The sequence below is a fragment of the Phoxinus phoxinus genome (genome assembly GCF_949152265.1).
Source record: "Phoxinus phoxinus genome assembly, chromosome: 5".
NCBI lineage: Eukaryota > Metazoa > Chordata > Actinopteri > Cypriniformes > Leuciscidae > Phoxinus > Phoxinus phoxinus.
Window position 1 is genome coordinate 28,999,768 of NC_136880.1, and position 19,567 is coordinate 29,019,334.

The 19,567-nt window shown below is 37.4% G+C and overlaps 1 protein-coding gene across 12 annotated transcripts in view; it reads right to left on the reverse strand.

The window, feature by feature from the left end:
* Positions 1-1,030: 1,030 nt before the first annotated feature.
* The window catches only part of amph (amphiphysin), a 35,834-nt gene continuing 17,297 nt past the window's right edge, over positions 1,031-19,567 (reverse strand). The window contains exons 8-27 of one of the 12 annotated variants that reach the window (XM_079613069.1): positions 14,766-14,841; positions 13,317-13,399; positions 12,560-12,698; positions 12,243-12,365; positions 12,003-12,104; positions 11,820-11,843; positions 11,530-11,556; positions 9,472-11,184; positions 9,140-9,172; positions 8,508-8,549; positions 7,952-8,104; positions 7,548-7,601; positions 6,929-6,976; positions 6,613-6,666; positions 6,278-6,319; positions 4,681-4,815; positions 4,519-4,647; positions 3,729-3,902; positions 2,378-2,479; positions 1,033-2,284 (exon numbers count right to left, since the gene is read on the reverse strand). In XM_079613069.1, the coding sequence (XP_079469195.1) occupies positions 2,180-2,284; positions 2,378-2,479; positions 3,729-3,902; positions 4,519-4,647; positions 4,681-4,815; positions 6,278-6,319; positions 6,613-6,666; positions 6,929-6,976; positions 7,548-7,601; positions 7,952-8,104; positions 8,508-8,549; positions 9,140-9,172; positions 9,472-11,184; positions 11,530-11,556; positions 11,820-11,843; positions 12,003-12,104; positions 12,243-12,365; positions 12,560-12,698; positions 13,317-13,399; positions 14,766-14,841 (3,358 nt within the window). In that variant the 3' untranslated portion in view covers positions 1,033-2,179. Of the gene's footprint in view, positions 2,285-2,377; positions 2,480-3,728; positions 3,903-4,518; positions 4,816-6,277; positions 6,320-6,347; positions 6,497-6,612; positions 6,667-6,928; positions 6,977-7,547; positions 7,602-7,951; positions 8,105-8,507; positions 8,550-9,139; positions 9,173-9,471; positions 11,185-11,529; positions 11,557-11,819; positions 11,844-12,002; positions 12,105-12,242; positions 12,366-12,559; positions 12,699-13,316; positions 13,400-14,765; positions 14,842-19,567 lie in introns of those variants that run through there. The other 11 variants (XM_079613064.1, XM_079613066.1, XM_079613068.1 and 8 more) reach the window with 11 other exon arrangements.

Sequence of the window (19,567 nt, forward strand, 5' to 3'; positions counted from 1 at the left end):
CAAGTTACATTAAATTATCCCCAAATATCTGTAAGATATTTTATTTTATTTATTTTTTAAATATGATAATCAATGGTTATTTTAGTTATTTAAACTAGTACGGTTGACATAACTGTGTGGAAAAACAAGACAGCTGAATTAATAAAACAATATGGAACATAGGCTATTACATTAAAAAAAAAATATGTTTTTGAAAAATGTCTCTTATGCTCACCATGTCTGCATTTATTAAATAAAAAACACAGTAAAAACGCAGTAAAAGTCATTTTGCAAATATTGCAAATTAAAATAACTGATGCTGAATTTTCAGTATCATACTCCATTCTTCAGTGTCACATGATAACACATGAATAATTTCTAAGATTATTTCTTAAATAATAAGAAACATTTCTATTATCATTGTTGAAAACGTTTAAAAATTATTTTTGTGGAAACAGTGGTCATTTTATCTGGAATCTTTAATGAATAGAAAGTTCAATGAACAGCATTTATTTGCATTTAATACATTTATTTATTAAATGTATTAAAGCATTTGTTAAATAAAAATCTTTAAATGTCTTCAGTTACTTTTGATCAATTTAAGGCATCCTTGATGAATAAAAGTATTAATTCCTCTCTTTTTTTCTTACCACAAATGTTTGAATGTTATCATTGTTTGCACAAAAATGTTAAGCAGCTAAAACTGTTTTCAACTGATAATAATAATAATGATAATGATAAATGTTTCTTGAGCACCAAATCAGCATATTAGAATGATTTCTGAAGGATCGTGTGACACTGACTGAAGACTGGAGTAATGATGCTGAAAACAACAGTTCACGGGAAAGACAAATGTCTCCCCCTTGCGTTATAATGTTGTCATTACAAACAAAATAAAAATAAAATACTACTAAACTGCACTATTAACAGTGCTTTTAAATGCTCTACAATGACCAGTGATTATAAAACAAGTGTTATTTGATTTGTGAAGCTAATACCGCTATGTAAACATGACATTGATGTTGTTTCCATTCGTGAGGATGAACCAAAACTCATATGAACTATTCTTTATTCACTTTACAGTTAAATTAGCACAGATATGTCCATCACAGAAATGCTCTACAGTGAGGCTAACAATACGAACACAAGAGTGATGCTGTTTTTTTTTTTCAGAACCAAACAAAGACAGTGATTACTCTATCAACCAATTACATATATTGCATATTTTTTTGATTTCCCACCCCAAACTTCCCCACTCATCATTGGCTTAAAAAATATAGAGTTGAATAAATACAATTTCTCCAAACATAAAACATCATTCACAAAGTAATGTTTCCACGTCCATACAAGGTTAGGTTCTGCATTTATGTCATTGTGAATATAATACACGTAATATCTGTAATTATAGGGAGCTACATGTTGTGTTTTGCCAAGCTGTATGAGCCAGGTGCAATATTTCAGATTTCTTCTCACAACATTTCTCATGCTGTAAACTCAACACATATCCATATTCATCAAGAGGACTTCGATTAATTTGGCATAAACACTGAAAGTCTCGGCCATAAACTATGCCAATGTCAAACATATGCCAAATACCACCACCATAGCCGCGCACGGCCAGCCGTGAAACTACAGAGAACACTAACGATGATGCAATGTCACATTTATATCAGAAATATCTCAAAGAAAACACCTAAGTTTTGTGTAACACTTAGAATGGTTAAATAGGTCATATCACTACAAATTCTGATAAAATTCGCTGCAGAGCAACAAAGTCAATACAATACACTTGGTGCAGAGAGGATAAGGTAACGTTTTTTTGTCTTTAGAGGGGAAACTCTCACTTTAGTTCTTTAAACAGACAGGGATTACATGTGGAGGTCACCAGAGTTCCAACAAAGCACACATCAATTCGTTGCTGCTCACAGGTAAACAAACAAAAGAAAACAGGGACTTTATCTTGGTTTTGCGAGAAAAGGTTGACCATACTATCACGTCATGCTTGGTTATTTTCTTTATGCTCTGAGTAGGTATTTGTGTCTCCGCTTGCTTTCGTTTAGTCGCTTGTGGTTTATTTCCTCTTATGTGGTTTTTGCCTGGTCTGATTGACAGCTGTCATCAGCACATCAGACTTCACGGTGGATGGCTCTGTCTGCAAACGTCAAGGTCCACACGCCTTCTCATGACACGCTGAGGTCATTTACTCCAGACGCTGCGTAAAGTTTTCAGGAAACAGTCCTTTCTTAGCTGAGCTTCCGCGCTGTTGCCAGTCGATCTCTCGGATGCCAGTGAGCCAACCAGCATCCTGAAGAGACAATCGAATGAGCAGTTATCATAATGACAACAGAAGAAAAGATAATAAAACAAAACCAAAGTTAAACATTCAAGCAAACCGTACCTGGTCTTCGGCTAGCTCTGTAGGTACCACCAAAACAATGTCTCCTTTCTTCAGCCCCAGTTCGTCTGGGTTCGCTGCGTCAAAGTCATGCAACGTTTCAACCTACGAGACGGCATAAGAACAAGACTAATGTGCATAAAAGCTCTGTTCATTTTCAGCGTGTTCATCTTAAAGTCACCATGAAATCAAAATTGACAATTTGTTTTTATGGAATATTGCAGTAATTATTATAAATGATTTATGCATGCACATCGTTGTTGTGCGTATCCCTGTTGCAGCGACATCTCTTCTCTGATGGCGTGATTACTGGCTACCCTACATTTTTTCTTGTTCGAGAAGCCGTTTCATTCTGATGTACGTCACAATATGGAAGAAAAGACAATTGTGGTAGTCACATGTTTCCTATGATAAAGCTACGCAACTAAAACATGCACTACTTTCACGTTTCTCTTGTTTCATAAATGCAACTGTCTCAGTTATCGATTGTAGTGAAAATGACATTAGAGGACTTCAGTAATTAATATTACTGTAATATTGTTACAGTGTCTGTTTTGTTGCTAGGCCAAATGTTTTATAACCTGTAATGGACTATATATAGCCTATATACATTTCTTAGCAGTAACTTTAAGGTTATATCTAGCTTTTATTTTAAGGTCATTTTCAAGTTGGTCATTTTTAACTTGTGCAAGGCTTCTGGGTGACAGCCGCTTCCAGTTATGCTGCTTGATATTGCAAACTGATATTTGTTACAATATTATTTTAATATGTTATCGTAATCATGAACACACTGATTTGTAGCACAAACAGTTTTTTACTGCACATTGTTATTCTTTTATTTATAGTGGCTAATGACTCAGAAGACTTGCACATTAAAGGTAAGGTGGATATGGGCAAAATCAATATTTTATGGGTCACTGTGATTTTGCCAAGTAAGAAATGTTCCTGGAACAACATTACTGTCTGAAAATTTAGTCTTAACTCTATCCCCACCCCTAAATCTAACCATACCCATAACTTTTCCCTAAAATCAGAGGGAAATGATAGCTAAATAAAACTGATGTGGAAGCACCTAACCCTGGTTGTCAACCTAAACTTGACATAAACTGTAAACTTGTCCCTCAAATCTGATTGGTTGATTGGGATATTGTTTCATAATCAGCAAAGACGTCGGTCCAGGAACATGCTGTACTTGGTGAGATCAGGTTCACCATATTTCCTGACCACGTGTTTACTTATTTGGCGAGAGGCCGTGTGATTAACAGGATAATGTACGGTCACTCGGTCATTTTTGCAAAATAAATGTATGACTGTCCACTATCCCTTACTTCAATGATGTTCGCTTTATATTCACCTTGAAAATGTATCCAGTAGGCATTCCAGAGGAGATGTCATTGGATGTCTGGCATTCTGCGATCACCCCATTGTCAATGGATGCGATTGGAGATGTGAGATCCCCATCACGGTCATCATCACCCTCATTACTAGAGGCAGGCTCAATAACAACAGAAGGGATAGGCATCTTCTCCTGAGGTGAGGCAAACAAACAGCATCACTCAAGTGACAAACCTTAAAGTAAGACTTTTAAGTATATTTTTGACCAACAACTTGACAGTTAATACATAATACACATGAAACATGCGTACTTTATACACATAATACTTGAGAGAATTTAATAAATTTAAAACAACTGGATAAAAGAACAATAGGTAACGCTTAACAATAAGGTCTCATTTGTTAACATTAGTTAACTACATATGTTAACATGAACTAACAACAAACAATACATGTACAGCGTTTATTAATCTTCACGTTAACATTGACACTAGTTAATGCACTGTGAACGAACAATGCACGATTGTATTTTTGATTAACATTAACAAAGATTGATAAATGAGGTAAAAATACATTGTTCATGTTAGTTTATGCTAGCTAATGCATTAACTTATTAAGACCTTACTGAAAAATAATTGACATTTAGCATATCATGTTACAAAATAAACACTCTTTGTTTTTAAAGCATTTTGATTATAATTCTAAGTATCAGTGAGTTTTAAAGTGCAGTCCAGAACGGTTACATAAATAAACCAGGGTCTTGTCAATGGTCTGCATACCAAAGTGCAGAAACACAGGTGAATATCTACCTCCTCTTTCCCATTGTTTGCAGCACCCTCCTTACTGGTTTCATCCCCTGGTTGGGGCTCAACATTATCAGGAGCATCTCCTGGTTTGGGCTCAATATTATCAGGAACTTCTCCTGGTTGGGTCTCAACCTTATCTGGTTCATCTGTTGGTTGGGTCTCAACCTTATCTGGTTCATCTGTTGGTTGGGTCTCAACCTTATCTGGTTCATCTGTTGGTTTGGGCTCAACATTATCTGGTTCATCTCCTGGTTTGGCTTCTAGTGAACTGGCCTCTTCCTCTGGTTTGGCATCTATAGTCTAGAAGAGGTGCCCAGGAGTGAGAGCCAGTGTTTGAACACTTAACACAAGCCACTCATGTGGATGGATTGGTGTACAGTACCACAGAGGGGAGCACTCAAGAGTGTCACAATGAGGGGTGCAGGGACCAGTTTAACCTCAGAAGTTAAAACCGTCCCTGATGTGGAATGGCAAGTCAGTTCTCAAAAAAAAACTGACTTGAGTTTCACCAACAGTCAAGTACTTTGGCTAGGGGAAATGTTCAATAGACAGCATGAAGGATAGGGGGTCATGGTTCATAGTGGATAACCACTGCCTACTGAATGAAGTAGCATGGATGAACATTCCTCAGATCATAGTGACAATATGATCTCAATATACATATGACGAAGTAACCGAAAAGTTCAGCCTGACTCCAGAATAACTGTAAAATGGAACCCCTTTTTTGTCATCAATTCCAGAACCCCTTTTCATTCAAAACTGCTAAATTCAGATTCAACAAAACATAGATGCTAAGATTATATTGACACCTGAAAATGTTTGCCCTGTGAACGTCACTTAAGCAAAGAGAGAATGTACTGCCCGTTACAGTGATGTAAGAATGGAGTCACCATAGAAACCGAAAATGGTGATTAGAGGGATAATAATAGTCATCTGTTAAGCCACTATTTAAAGGTTCAGTAAGCAGGGGAATTGTCGGGTTATAACATCATCTCTGTTAAATTGGCTTTAGTGTGTGCAACCTTATGTGGTTCAAAGCTATTGTAACATAAAAGACCAGGGGAAAAAAAAAACATGAAATGAAAATTAAACAATAAAGGTACAATCAGAAATGGCAGAAACAGTGGCAGTGTCAGCCTTCTAATCGTCTCTGGATCTAAAAACAAAGCTTTGTGCTTGGAACAAGAATAATAATTTATGAGCTGGACTGTGTTTGTTATTGTGCTGCCAGATGTTGCAACAGCTGATTGTACCCTGAAACGTAACATAAAACATACAAATATACAAAAAAAGATGTGTTTAAGGTTTTGATAAATGCCACAGCGCATGTTAGAAGTTTCCATCCATCAACACATATTATTAAAAAAGCATTCTGCAATACTAAATAATGACTTATGTGGCTACCATTCTGTTCCATTTTTTTCCAGCCATCAGTTTGGTAACCACACAAAGTTCAATATGAAGCCAGATGATGATTTAATATCAGACTGTCTTAGGGCTTAGATTTGACTTTCAGACAAATAATATGTGAATAATTATACTGTTACAAGGTATTCTAGCACACACACTAAAAACTTGTCAGAAATGATCTGACAACAACAGTGATTAAATAAATAAAATAATTAAATGTATTTGCATATGGCTTCATGAGACAAAACAATTTACAAAGAAAAAATATGTACAGAGCAATGTTGAAATAATAACAAAATTATTTGATCTATTAAGACTTTTAGATTTTTGATCTATTAAGACGAATAGTTACCGGAGTCTCGTCAATGGGAGACTCTTTATCTTCAAAGGTAGCCTACACACAAAGAAACGTGGTTATCAGCATCATTACACATTCATTTATTCAAATGAAAGACATACTGCAGTGATGAGTCAACAAATCTGTATCTGGTCATGCGAGTATCTTCGTAACCGTTAATATAATCTGGATCAGAGTTTGGATGCTTATCATCTCTGTCAATTATTGCTGAACCTAAAAACATGTTTAGAAGTAGGAATGTGGAATTTATTAATGGAAGGTCTTCACTAATAATGGAAAGTAGCACTAATTTCATATTCGGAAGGCAATGATTATAGAAGTGAAATTACCAGAGCCGCCTCTGTAGGTGACTCCTTCTCTGTTTCTTGGACTGGAGCAGATTCCTATGCAAATAAAAAACATTCATGCTATCTCCAATTTCTGTTATACTTCCAAATAACACCACCTGTTTTTCTTTCATATCTTGTATCTCATACATAATTCATTTGGACACATTGCAAATGCCAAAAGGCTGTTTCTGTACAGAAAACGAGGATTTGCTAGATACAGTACGAAACCAAGCACATATGCGACAGTGCTGCATATGACTTGAGTTTCTCTTATGCCATCCATTATACATAAGTTATAAGTTTTTCTTATAGTTACCGGGGCTTCTTCACTGGGTTGCTCCTTTTCTATGTCCTCAACTGCGAGCTAAAGAATGGTTGAGACTTTTTCATCAACATTTAAAATCTCAAGCTCAACCAAAGTCTTTGTAAAAACCATGGCAATAATGTAAATTAAACAGTATTGTTTTTTTTAAAGATCCACTCCATGACTGTGCTTCTGACATCTTACTTTAGTGCATGCAAAATAATAAAATATATATATATATACTGAAAACTGATCCCAAAGCATGTGTACATAAAAAAAAAATGGATAGGTACAAAATAAAAATAAAACATATTCAAAATTCACCACCATAAAAAGAACATTAAAACAATTAACTGGCTACAATATAAGAAAAAGAAAAGTCACAGTCAGAGCTTGCACTGGTATTGTATAAAATATGTTCATATGCAATATAATAAAACATCTATATTTACAATTGTCAATAGCATAAAAATAAATATATTTTTAATCAAATATGTTTGAGTTACAGAACCCCAGAAAAATCTAAACAGTTTCTTTTCCAAAACATACAGTGTTTTAAAATATAAAAGGTAAGATGGTCAATATGCAGGCACTGTGTTTTGAATTATTTTGAGAGGTTTAAGGCACATACCTCAGCCTGCTCAGATGCCTCAGTCTCAGCAGATACTGGAGACTCCACAGTGCTCTTTATAAACAACAGTACACAATCAATGGCTACAGCTCATTTCTGATCAAGTATATGTAGCCAAAAACGTAACATGAGGATTGTATCATGACATCAATGGCAATAATAACTTTTATCCAATGATGGAAGATGTTGATGATGAAGATGCTAACAAGACTGATGTTGAGATGAAAATTATGAAAATAGTTTCAATATATTGATGACGATGATCACAACGACTACGATTAGGGTGATAATAGTAACAATGGAAAGCATTGATGTAAATGACAAAAATGATGACAATGGTGTTGATGATGATGGTGATGACATTATTTCTGATGACGTTTAGAGTTTGACGCTTTGTCACTCACTGTGGCTGTCTCTGCAGGGGGGCTTGAAGCAGTAATCTCTGCTGGTTGTGTATCTGTAGGGGGAGTGGTGACGGGACCCTCGCCACCCTCAGGTACTGAGGCTGGGGGTGCTTCACCTTCTCCTTCAGCTACATCAGCCTCTGGGGCTTCAGACTTTATATACATTTACAAGAAGACAATAAGAAACACTGCCCACCTTCACCACTGGACCAGTCTCAAAACCCATAAGTTTAAAACAACAGTCACATTTAAAGTTCCATCAGTTTTCTAGACTTTGCAACAAGCAATGACAGATGTATTCATATGGTGCAATCAGACTTTGAGGCACTACAACCATGGGGGAGCATAACAACAAAATGATTGAAAAAAATGCATATGAAAAAATGTACCTACAAAAGGGGGAAAATTAAAAAAGAGGAAAAACTAAAATAACAATATTACAAAGAAACATTTATGGAACATACCTATTGATGCCCACTGAGTATGATAAATTATTTCTGGGATAGTACAAAGCATTACAGTCAAAATCTTCACTATCAAAAGACTGTCAACTCACCATCTTATCAAATTCGGCCACAAATGTTCCGACTGTTGCATCCTAAAGAGAGAATAAAGGGATGGAGGTAAGCAAATTGAATTGTATGAAATCTGAAACATATAACCAGCTATATATGTTTCTATTATTTTGATTATTTTGATTATTTAGTTCAAAGTTCCAGTGAGAAATATTTTAATGGATCTTTCAGGGAACAGGAATTAGTAGGGTTCACCACAGCATTAGATATAAAACAGGATTAGGTACATTAAAGCAGGGCCACAATTATTTTTAACACCAGGTTCTGCATGTTCATTGTAAAATTAGTGTCATCATTTGTTTGAAATGATGAGATCCATAGTTTAATCTCTTTTTTCCTATTTCTTAAACTACGGCATAAAATTTGTACAAAACAACACTATGAACACTATACTCTATACTCAAAATATACTATTGACTATACTATACTCAAAATTAATGCAACACGTGTTCCTGAAAAACAGATTATGTGAAAATCAATATACTTTTTCAGCACCTTCAGGCAGCAAACTAAAAGCACTGCTAAAATACTAGCACAATCACTTTGGCCAATGTAGCTTTTGTGTTAGCTCTTTTAATCTACTGAAAAGCAAACTTTCTAAACTCTGATTTACCTTAGAGAATCCATTAAAAGCCTTGTTGGACACCTAAACCGAATTGAATGAGTAATTAGCATGTAAACCGTCAAAGATATGTATTTTAATTGCACAGACTTGGAAAACTGTAAATTCTACTTGAACTTAGCAAAACCAACAAACAATCAAAGCAAGCAAAGGAGAGAGAGGAGAACAGGTCCTGGGGCTGTGGACTGTGGGAGGGGTTCCAGGGTCCGAAGGGGTTTTGTAGCAGGAAAATAGTACTTCATCTGCAGGCAGGAAAGGAGGGGAGTATTCTTGCTGTAGTCTACTCTACGCTAAGCTAAGCAGAGTGGCAGGAAGTCAGGTACCTCTTCCAGCTCTGTATCTATTTCTTGGTATAACTTTCCGTATCTCCGGTTTGCAACTTCATCTTCAGACAGGTCTGAGTTCTCTGGCTCTTTATGACCGACCTGGTCCACTGCAATGGTACCTTTAGGATTAAAGGTGTCTTGTGGTCCAGGGAGGGAGGCAAAGGGGTCTTGGGGTGGAACAGCCTCACCTGGCCAGCCTGCTGTGAAGTTTCCTTGGCCATCAGAAGAGAAGAAGCCACTGCTATCGCTCACCTCTTGCCAGGAGCCCTTACTGGAGTTCTCAGAGTCTGCAGCTGGCGCAGGAAAGGCTGCCCACTGGGCAAACCCATTGCCATGTCCAGTTTTGTCATCAAATACATCCGATTCTTTTCTTTCATGAATGGTCTCCTGTGTCCCAGTAGATTCCCAACTCCCTGCCCACCCCTGGGAGTTTTCATTGGTAAATGGATCCCCGCTGCTTTCATTGGCAAAAGGATCAGATGGTATCTCATTAGCAAATGGGTCCTGATTGCCCCCAGTGGCAAAAGGATCTGAAGGGAATTCAGCGGCAAAGGATTCGGCTGCCCACTGTCCTTCACCTTTTGATTGGGTCTCTGCAAATTGATCGGAATCAAACCCAGTTTTCGGACTCTCTGTTGGTAATCCTTCAGAACCGAAAAGATCACTGCCTGTTGTAGAAAAAGGATCACTTCCAGAAAAGCCACTGGGATCTTGGTCTTGGTCTGAGGTGGCAAATGGATCGTTTCCAGTGCCAAATGGGTCATCCCCTGAAGCGGCAAAAGGATCATTCCCTGCACCAAATGGATCATGACCTTCAGTGCCAAATGGGTCTGAACTTGGAGTAGAATCAAGAACATTTTGAGGCATATTTGCTCCTGCTTTGGATGGGTCTGAATGCAGCTCATCCGAGCTTTCATTTTCAAGCTCTGAGACACATGGTACTGCTTCAGGCTGATCGCAGTTGGCTGCAAATGCATCACCACCAAACAAAGAGTCAGCAGGGGTAATCTGCTTGGGGAAACTGTCAGCCGTGGTGTCCCAGTCTGCAAAGCATTCTTGGGCCACAGTGCCTTGTTCTGGTGCCACAACTGGATTCTCATTCTCGGCAGATTCAAGTTCATCATCTGCACTGACCCACCCACCGTTCTGTCCCGGGACATCACCCCATTCTTCAGCAGTCTCGCACTCTGATCCGGATCCATCTAAATCCACCTGGCTAGACAGGCCCCATCTGGAACTATCTCCCCCTACTCCCTCCGTGGCATCCTGAATCACCTGACCAAACTCATCGGTTAATATGATTCCAGGCATTGGTTGCAAGCCCACTGTCTCCTCTGCCCCTGTCTCCTCTGATCCGCAACCTGCCTTTTCTTCTGCCCATTCCACTTGATTTGTAGCCCAGTCTGTCTGACCTTCCTCTACACCCTCCTGCCCCTGTCCTGGATGCTGTTGCTTGGCCTCGCCACCCCCCACAGCACAGGGATCACAGTCTGGGTTTGGCTCAGGATAGTTTTCCGTATCCCAGGCTCTAACCTCATCTGTGGCCACCTCTTCCTGCGGCTCTGATGCTGCCTCTGTAGGCCAACCCTCGGAAGGTGGCCAGCCCTGCCCATCCAATGCAGGTTGAGCATTTTCAGATTCCTCCGTGACCGTAGTGGCAGAAGAACCAAAGTCAGCTGCCCAGTTGGCAGTGAAGCCAGCATCTGCAGCCTGACCAGGGGTAAAAGGTAACAAGTGGTTAATGTCCAAAAAAAAAGAGCCTTCAACAGAGGAGGGGCAAAAGAAGACTTGTCACTGACAGACACAGATTTGTCACAGACATGTATTAAAGAAACTAAGCATGAATATTTTGAACTAGAGTACAATGTCACACTGGAGAAATGGTGGACAGATTTCTGTAACTGAAATCATTTCATTTGTAGTAAAAATTTGTAATGAATAAATTAACATTTAAGAAGTTATATTCTCTTGAAAGCTGAAGGTTAATTCTGCCATGAACTTCAATTACATTAGCAATTGCTTTCTACTGAGACACTCTTTTCAGTCATTACTTACAGGCTCTGCAGGCTGTGCAGCATTTTCCTAGAAATAAACAAAGATATCAAAGGTATTTGCTGTCAAATTCATGCTCAACAGGAGCGATTGTAAGCTTTTCATGAAAATACGGCAACATCTTCACATTTCATGCCAGTGCAAATTTATGTTTCAAAAGAATACAAATCTAGGCCACTTCTTTTGACATCAGGACAGGAGACAGGGTTCTGTCACCAAGTTACTAATAGCACCAAGATTTCCAAGATCATTACACATAGATCAAAGAACACAAGGAAAGGAAGCAGGCTCACCGTCCAAAGATCCCAAGGTAGTGTCTGTGAGGGAAAACATTTTTTATGCATTTAAGATCTATTTTTTTACTGATTGATTAATATTCCATTATCACAAAAACAAAGAAATTATTGCTAAACCTTTTATTTGACATCTCACTGTCTCCCAATTGTAATACAATAAAGCAGAATATGAAGAAGAACCTGAGATATGGGTGATTGGGTCTGCCCGATAGGTGTACTGGCATCAGGCTTGAACGGATCAAAATCCATGTCCAGGAGAGATTCTCCTGGTTTCTCATTTAGCTAAAATAAGGACATAAAAATAAAATGGACTTACTATTAAATAAGGTAACATGCTGCTCAATGACACTGGCTTACTTCTAATGTCTCTTCTCTTTTTACATACTACTAATAAAGTAAGGCTCCAGAATGTTCACTCACCTGTGGTGATGTAACACTGATTTCTGGAAAGCCTCCATCGAACAGGTCGATTATCTGCTCTTGTTGGAGCTCCTTGGTTGGAGTAGCTTTTGGAGGAGGTGGTTTTGGAGGTCCCATCTTGAGCTGAGATGAAGATATACCATATGTGCCTTTGAACTTTGCAAATCATAACCTCACAAATGCTGGTCAAAGAGAATAATTGTGCTGCACATCATGAATGAACTGCAAACTTTCTAGTTGCATATTCATTCTAAATGTTGCGGAAAACCAGGAAAATCCTGATAAGCATTGTGTCTTGGAGGTGTTTCAGGCCCTACCTGTGAAGGTGATTTGGGTCGAGGTGGGCCGGGAGATATAGGCCTTAGTGTGTGGTTAGGGCTGGCAGCTGGGCTGCTGTCTGGGCTGTCATCGTCAGGTGGGGTTGGAGTCCTGGCTAATCGCAGGGGCCCCGAGTCACTGTCAACACACACACACAAACTACATGACTACTAAGAACACCATCTTGACAATTCATTATGACTTCTTTAATTCTAAATATATATTCTTTAAGAAGATCACAGGCCTTAGTGGATATTTTTAAGAAGAACATGTAATTGCCCCTAAAGGTTCCTGACACCACCCATCACCTACTAGATTTACTAAACTAAACACAATCATCATTTGCCTCAAGCACATTGCTGTTGAACTATGGGGTTCCTCTGCACTACAAATCTATTTTGTGCACAGGACGTTTACTTACTCAAAAGTGTTCTTTCACTAAAGCAGTTATTTTTCTTACCAAATTAAGAAAACTTTAGAGGATACACAATAGTCTATACTATTCCACTTACCGTTTCACTCTGTAACAGCAAAAACACAAACAAAGCCAATCCGTATAAATGTTAGATTACAAGTATTAAAGGCATTATGACAAGATTCTTGTTTTCTTGTCATTTCTAAAGGTGGTAACAAAAATAAAAAGTTCAAGACTCAAGACTCTTCAACTTTTGGCTCTTATGTAGAACCATCAGTACCATCATTGAACAAGTACATTCTGTGCAGGGAGGTTAATCGAGGTTAAAATCTATTCCTTACCTGGGTGCTCCTTGAATCGTGAACATTTTGTCCGAATGCTGCTCAGCGAGCTTATTCATCACTTCATACAGCTTATGACAGAGCTAGATCCAAAACACAGAGAAATAAATAAAGGGAAACAAATAATTATGAGAAGAACTCACACAAAATTACTTGCCTTTGGCAGCGATTTATCTCTCCGTTCAGGAACTTTGGTGCTACTGAATAGGCTATTAAGCTATTCATGCATTTTTATTGTGCATAAACTTGTACATAATCTCAATGTTGTTAATATAAACATAGTATGCAAATCAAACCATTAATAATAATAATTCATAATCACCATCATAACACTTAATGCTCAAATTATTTCATAAAGGTTTTCTGAATTTGAAATGAAGGGAAACAAATGCTTCTCATTCCTTAAAGTAAAAATAGAGCATGTGTCAGTAGAGAGATGCATTGACCTATATGTGCTGATAACACTGACACAAACATAGCAGACCTTTGCAGTAGCTTCTGTGCCGAGCTGCACTGTATACCCCTTCAGGCGATAAAAGTCTTTAACAATGCCCACTGACGGCCACATGCTGTGTCTAATAATAAACACAATATACCAGGCAGAGTTCCCTACTAAAACAGTGTGAACCCAGAATGACAGATACATTGTCCAGTGATTGTGTGGATCTAAAGAAGCAAAAATCAGCACTCAGTAATGTCTCTAACACTAGATCAAGAAGGTCTAGAAAACGAATGACCTTAGTTAAATAAACGTTGTCATATTAACTGCCATACTCCATTACTGTTGTTGTAATATTAACATAATAACCTGTATAAAACATTCAGTTTAAACTTGTCCAATCTTACTGAGCAAGAAAATATTATCAGCATTATATAACACCAATATTTATGTATTTATGTGTGTGTCTAAAGGGTGGGATATTTTGTTAGTTTATAGGGCAAGCAGTGCTTTTCCCACATTTACACATTCTGTTGTGTTTTCCAGCAGATGCACTGCATTGTTTAAGAGTTAAATAGCCCTATAAATATCCCTCAATGGTTCATCACTCTTCTGTGATATAGAAAACACACACAAAGATATTTGTCTTCATGAGTTATAGCTGCAGCACAACCAACAGATTCAGAGATTCAGATGAAGCATGCTTTTCTTTGACTGACTGTATGGATCAGAAACAAAGCTCCTAATCTTACTATGTAAAATTGCGAATTTTGTCATAAGCCATTCTTGAAAACACAGAAGCCTGTGACTGCTGTAAAACCCTCATGTTGCAGGAAATGTTCCCAGGACGACAATCACGGGTTACTCATATGTGACTAGAAACAAGTATGACTTGTCAAACATTTGCTTTGTGTTTCCCGAGCACCCAGTTTGTATTGTTTGTGACATTTAGGAGAAACGTCATGTTTAACAGCTTCTAGACTAGAGCTTTAGAAATTAAACCAACTCACAAAAGAGATCTCCCTGTGGAATCGAGCTTCCAGGCCAGAGACGTTCTTGAAGGTGCTCACATAGAACCCCACCCGACTGCAAAGAGGAGAGGAGAAGAATAATGATTAGGCTTCGGCATCCAACAAGTGCGCAATGACCTGAAGAAGCATCTAGATATTTAACAAGACAAACAGATGGATACTGATGTTCTGTAGAGGTCAGAAATTCCTTGTTTTAAAAAAAAGACCAAACCAATGGTACATAGAAATATTTTCTCATACAAAGAAAACTAACAAGTAGTTTGATATAGAGTTTAAGCAAAATGAAGAGTAAAAAAAGATTCATGATTTAAATCGTTCCAAAGTCTGAAAAGTATCAAAAGTACTACATGTGAAAAAGCATCCAAATGTGATGCACTAACACAAACTTCTGAACCTCAAACATTAATACATCAGCAAGGTGTTAAAGCCATTTTAAAGGATTAGTTCACACCAGAATGAAAATTTTAATTTACTCACCCCCATGTCTTCCAAGATGCCTTTATTTCTTTAGTCGAAAAGAAATTAAGGTTTTTGGTGGAAAACATTCCAGGATTTTTCTCCATATAGTGGACTTCAATGGGGACCAACGTGTTGAAGGTCCAAATTGTAGTTTCAATGCCGCTTCAAAGGGCTCTACACGATCATGGCCGAGGAATAAGGGTCTTATCTAGCTAAATGATCGGTCATTAAAAAAAATAAATATATATATATACTTTCCCCACAAACCCCACTTTCACTAGCTCTGCGAAGCGTCCACGACTTCACGCATTAAATAGTCATGTGGAAAAGGTAGGCGGAAGGTAGGGTAGGGTGAAAAACTCATTCAAAATTGTCCGACATTATTGTTTTACCTTTTTTTAAAGGGCGTTTGACTTTGTAAACACTGGGTCTTCCACCGTGATGCATGACCTTTCCAACGTGACTACATAATGCGTTAAGTCATGGAAGCGCATCACAGAGTTAGGGCAAGACGAGCATTTGTGGTTAAAAAGTAAATACATTTATACTTATTTTTTGAAAATGACAGATCGTTTCGCTAGATAAGACCCTTATTCCTCAGCTGGGATCGTGTAGAGCCCTTTGAAGCTGCATTGAAACTGCAATTTGGACCTTCAACACGTTGGTCCCCATTGAAGTCCACTATATGGAGAAAAATCCTGGAATGTTTTCCTCAAAAACCTTATTTAACCTTATTATTAAATTTCTTTTCGACTGAAGAAAGAAATTAACATCTTGGATGAAACCTTCATTTTTAGGAAATTTTAATTCTGGAGTGAACTGATCCTTTAATCCTTATTAAACAAAAAATGGGGAAATCCTATATGCAAGTCACTCCTATAAGCTAAAATGCATCAGTCAATGCTTGTACAGTACATCAGTAAGAACCCTAAAACTCTAAATAAAGTCCATAAATAAATAAAACAAATCAAATGTAAATCTGCCATTTTTTATGTCTGTAACAGTTATAAATGTATCTCGGGCATCTTTCTTTCTGGCCCGAGCTGAAATGAGCGTGGCTGGAGGGCCTGGTGCAGAGAGGAAGCTGCTGATTGGATGGATTATGTAACCAGGCTGTTGCTTCAGTGAGCAGACAGAGCCTCTCAGCTCAAAACAGAATAGTGCTTACCAGAGCATATTCACCACAACATACAGATGACCACAAGATACATACACATTACTTCACTTGAATTATTTACTATGCTTTATTACTTATATTATAATTAAAATAGTCTACAAAAACACTCAAAATACTAACTACATTAGTAAAAGGTTTCAAAATTAAAATTCTGTCATCATTTACCCAGCCTTATGTCGTTCCAAACCTGTATGACTTACTCTCCTCCTTTTTTTTCAACTGTTTTTGTATATAATGAAAGTCAATGGGGTCCAAAATAACATTAGATCCCATTGAGTTTTATTGAATAAAAAAAAAAACATATCTTCTTTTGTGTTCCATAGTAGAAAGAGAGGCTTTCATTATATGGAAAGTCATCCAGGTTTGGAATGATATGAGGGTAAGTAAATTATATATTTTATAAAAAAATTGGGTGAACTATCCCCGACATATATCACTGCAACACACCGCCACCGCATATTGCTTAGCACAGCATAGCTACAAATATTTTTTGTTTCAGTCATACATACCGGTAGTAAGTCAATGCATATACAGTTACAACAAAAATCGATTTGTGCTCTAAATAAACTGATGACTAATTCTAGACATTCTCTTCTTTGTGACAAAGCAGATGACTCCGGTTGTGTAAACCAGCTATTTATGGCAGGTTACCACATCTATCATTATCAGTCCTGCAATTATCATCAACATGATTGTCGTCCATATCCAACGCATTCAATCAACATTTCAAAAATACACTTCCCTTCATCTCACACAACACATTTATAGCCACAGAATTCCTTTAAACATCCAGATTAGCTCCAGCCAGCCAATCTATTGCTCTCTAGCACAAAAAGCAAGCATTTTTGAAAACAAGACAAATAGTATTCAATCTACATGCATTATATTTTACAAATTTGCCCCAATTTCTTCTGCAGCATATTCCATTCCCTTTAAAAGTGACCTTACCTCTTCTATTGTATGTAACCGCTGTGGTGTACTGTACAGCTAGCATGCTGTGCAACTAATGGATACATTTAGAAAACTGGGATGTAAATGTGCATTCCAGGAAGGCCTTTGGTCAAATTAAATCAATATTATCGGCCAGAGCCTTGTATTGTCAGGGCATCAGGCTGTAAATATAACTACCACCCCTCTGAGAGTACAATAATTATACTGGGCATGATACAGCAAGGCTTTAGTTATATAAGAGATTGATGCTAATTATTGAGCTAGTCTTGCAAATAATGTTGTACACCAGTTAGTGTTGAATGTGAACAAAGGGTCAAAACGTGACCCACAGAAAAATGTCCAACTAGAACAATGAGAGTTTTGGCTCTCTAAAGGCCTGTTCACGCTAAGGACAATTAACTAAAGATAACGATAAAGAAAAAACATGAATTAAAAAACATTGACAGCCAATCAGAATCCATCCGGCTGTAACGAGCTTGAGCATTTAAAGTGACAAGCACGCGCTTAAAATAAACAGAAAGATATCGTCCGCTAGTGTGGACGCTAATATAGTTACAGTATATTTATAGTTATCGTTCTTGGTGTGAATGGGCCTTAAATGGATACTTCACCTCTGGAAACATGAATGTGTATTTAAAATGGGTCATTTATGTAGTAGAAATGTGCAATTATTTTTGAATTTGGAGCCTTCTAGACTGAGAAAAGCCAGAAAATGTATTTTTGGCTCATGTGGATGAAAGACAACAACTCCCAGAATGCACTTGCTTCGCTGCCCTACGAGGCCACTCCCAAGTTCCGTCGTTATCAGCATAGTTCAATGAGTCTGTGTTTCCCGAAAACGAACATTCGCCAAAAGCATCGCAAAGTTGTGTGGTTTGAACGACAGCTCTCGGCCTGTGGTTATAAGCATAGTTTCTTGTTTGCAGGACATGTGGACTTAATAAATCCTTATTTTGAGCAAAATAAGCAAGCTGACATTCAGTGCAATCTGTATCTTTTATGTAGAATACATACAATTGTCATTTAGTTTGTTAAAAGATTTAAAGCACCGTTTTTTAAGAGTGCGCATGTGCGAACGTGCTCTAGTACGTAAGAACGAGCCGATGATAGAATCTGGAAATAAAGAATTAAAAAAAAAATGGCATGTACGTACTGTAATTTATAGCAAAACATCTAGCATTAATTAGATTTCCTCAGATTCATTAAAAGTAATTATTACTCCTCCACCTGTGTGACTTCATTAACCAATGTTGAACGACCAATTTGTGACAACACGGTTTCGGGAAGAGCATATTTTCTAATCGATTCATATGGATTAGTTTTACAATCTCTTTATGAACTTTTTGAAGCATCAAAGTGGTAGTTGTGCAGCTATCAATGGAGGGACAGAAATCTCTCAGATTTCATCAAAAATATCTTCATTTGTGATCCGAAGATGAATGAAAGTCTTACGGGTTTGGAACGATATGAGGCTGAGTAATTAATGACGGAATTTTAATTTTTGGGTGAACTATCCCTTTAAAGGTAGGGTAGGTCAGAATTGTCTAAAAAAAACTTTTATTCAAATTTGTTTAAACTGTCTTTATATACCAATACATAATTAAAATGCAAGTACTCTGAAATAGAGAGTATAAAAATTGAGTGACTCTAGTGTATTTAATCTTCAATAAACACAGCTCATTAATTCCATTCAGTCCCACCTAAAAACAGGTGCGCGAGTGCGCGCACGTCGGCAGAGCCAGTAATAGAGCTGGTAAGTCCCGCCCCCTCCGTAAAACCCCGCTGGACCTCAAAGTTGAAAAAGCGTCAATGCAAGTGAATGGGAGAAAATAATTATTTTCTGGTCCCGTTTGAATTGTGCCATGAATGTGAACATATGTTGTCTGTGAATTTTTTATATAATCTTTCATGTTACAAGTTTGACAGTATATGGTATGATTCGTCGGACAGAGGTGGGTAGAGTATCCAAAAACTGTACTCAAGTAAAAGTACAAGTACTTCTAGAAATATTTACTCAAAGTAAAAGTAAAAGTAACAATCTTAATAGTTACTTGAGTAAGAGTAAAAAAGTATCCAATGAGAAAACTACTCAAGTAGTTAGTTACTAGTTACTTCGGATCATAGGCCGATATATATGATAAATATATAAAACGATATTATTTAGATATTTTTTATTTAAATTACTATTATTATC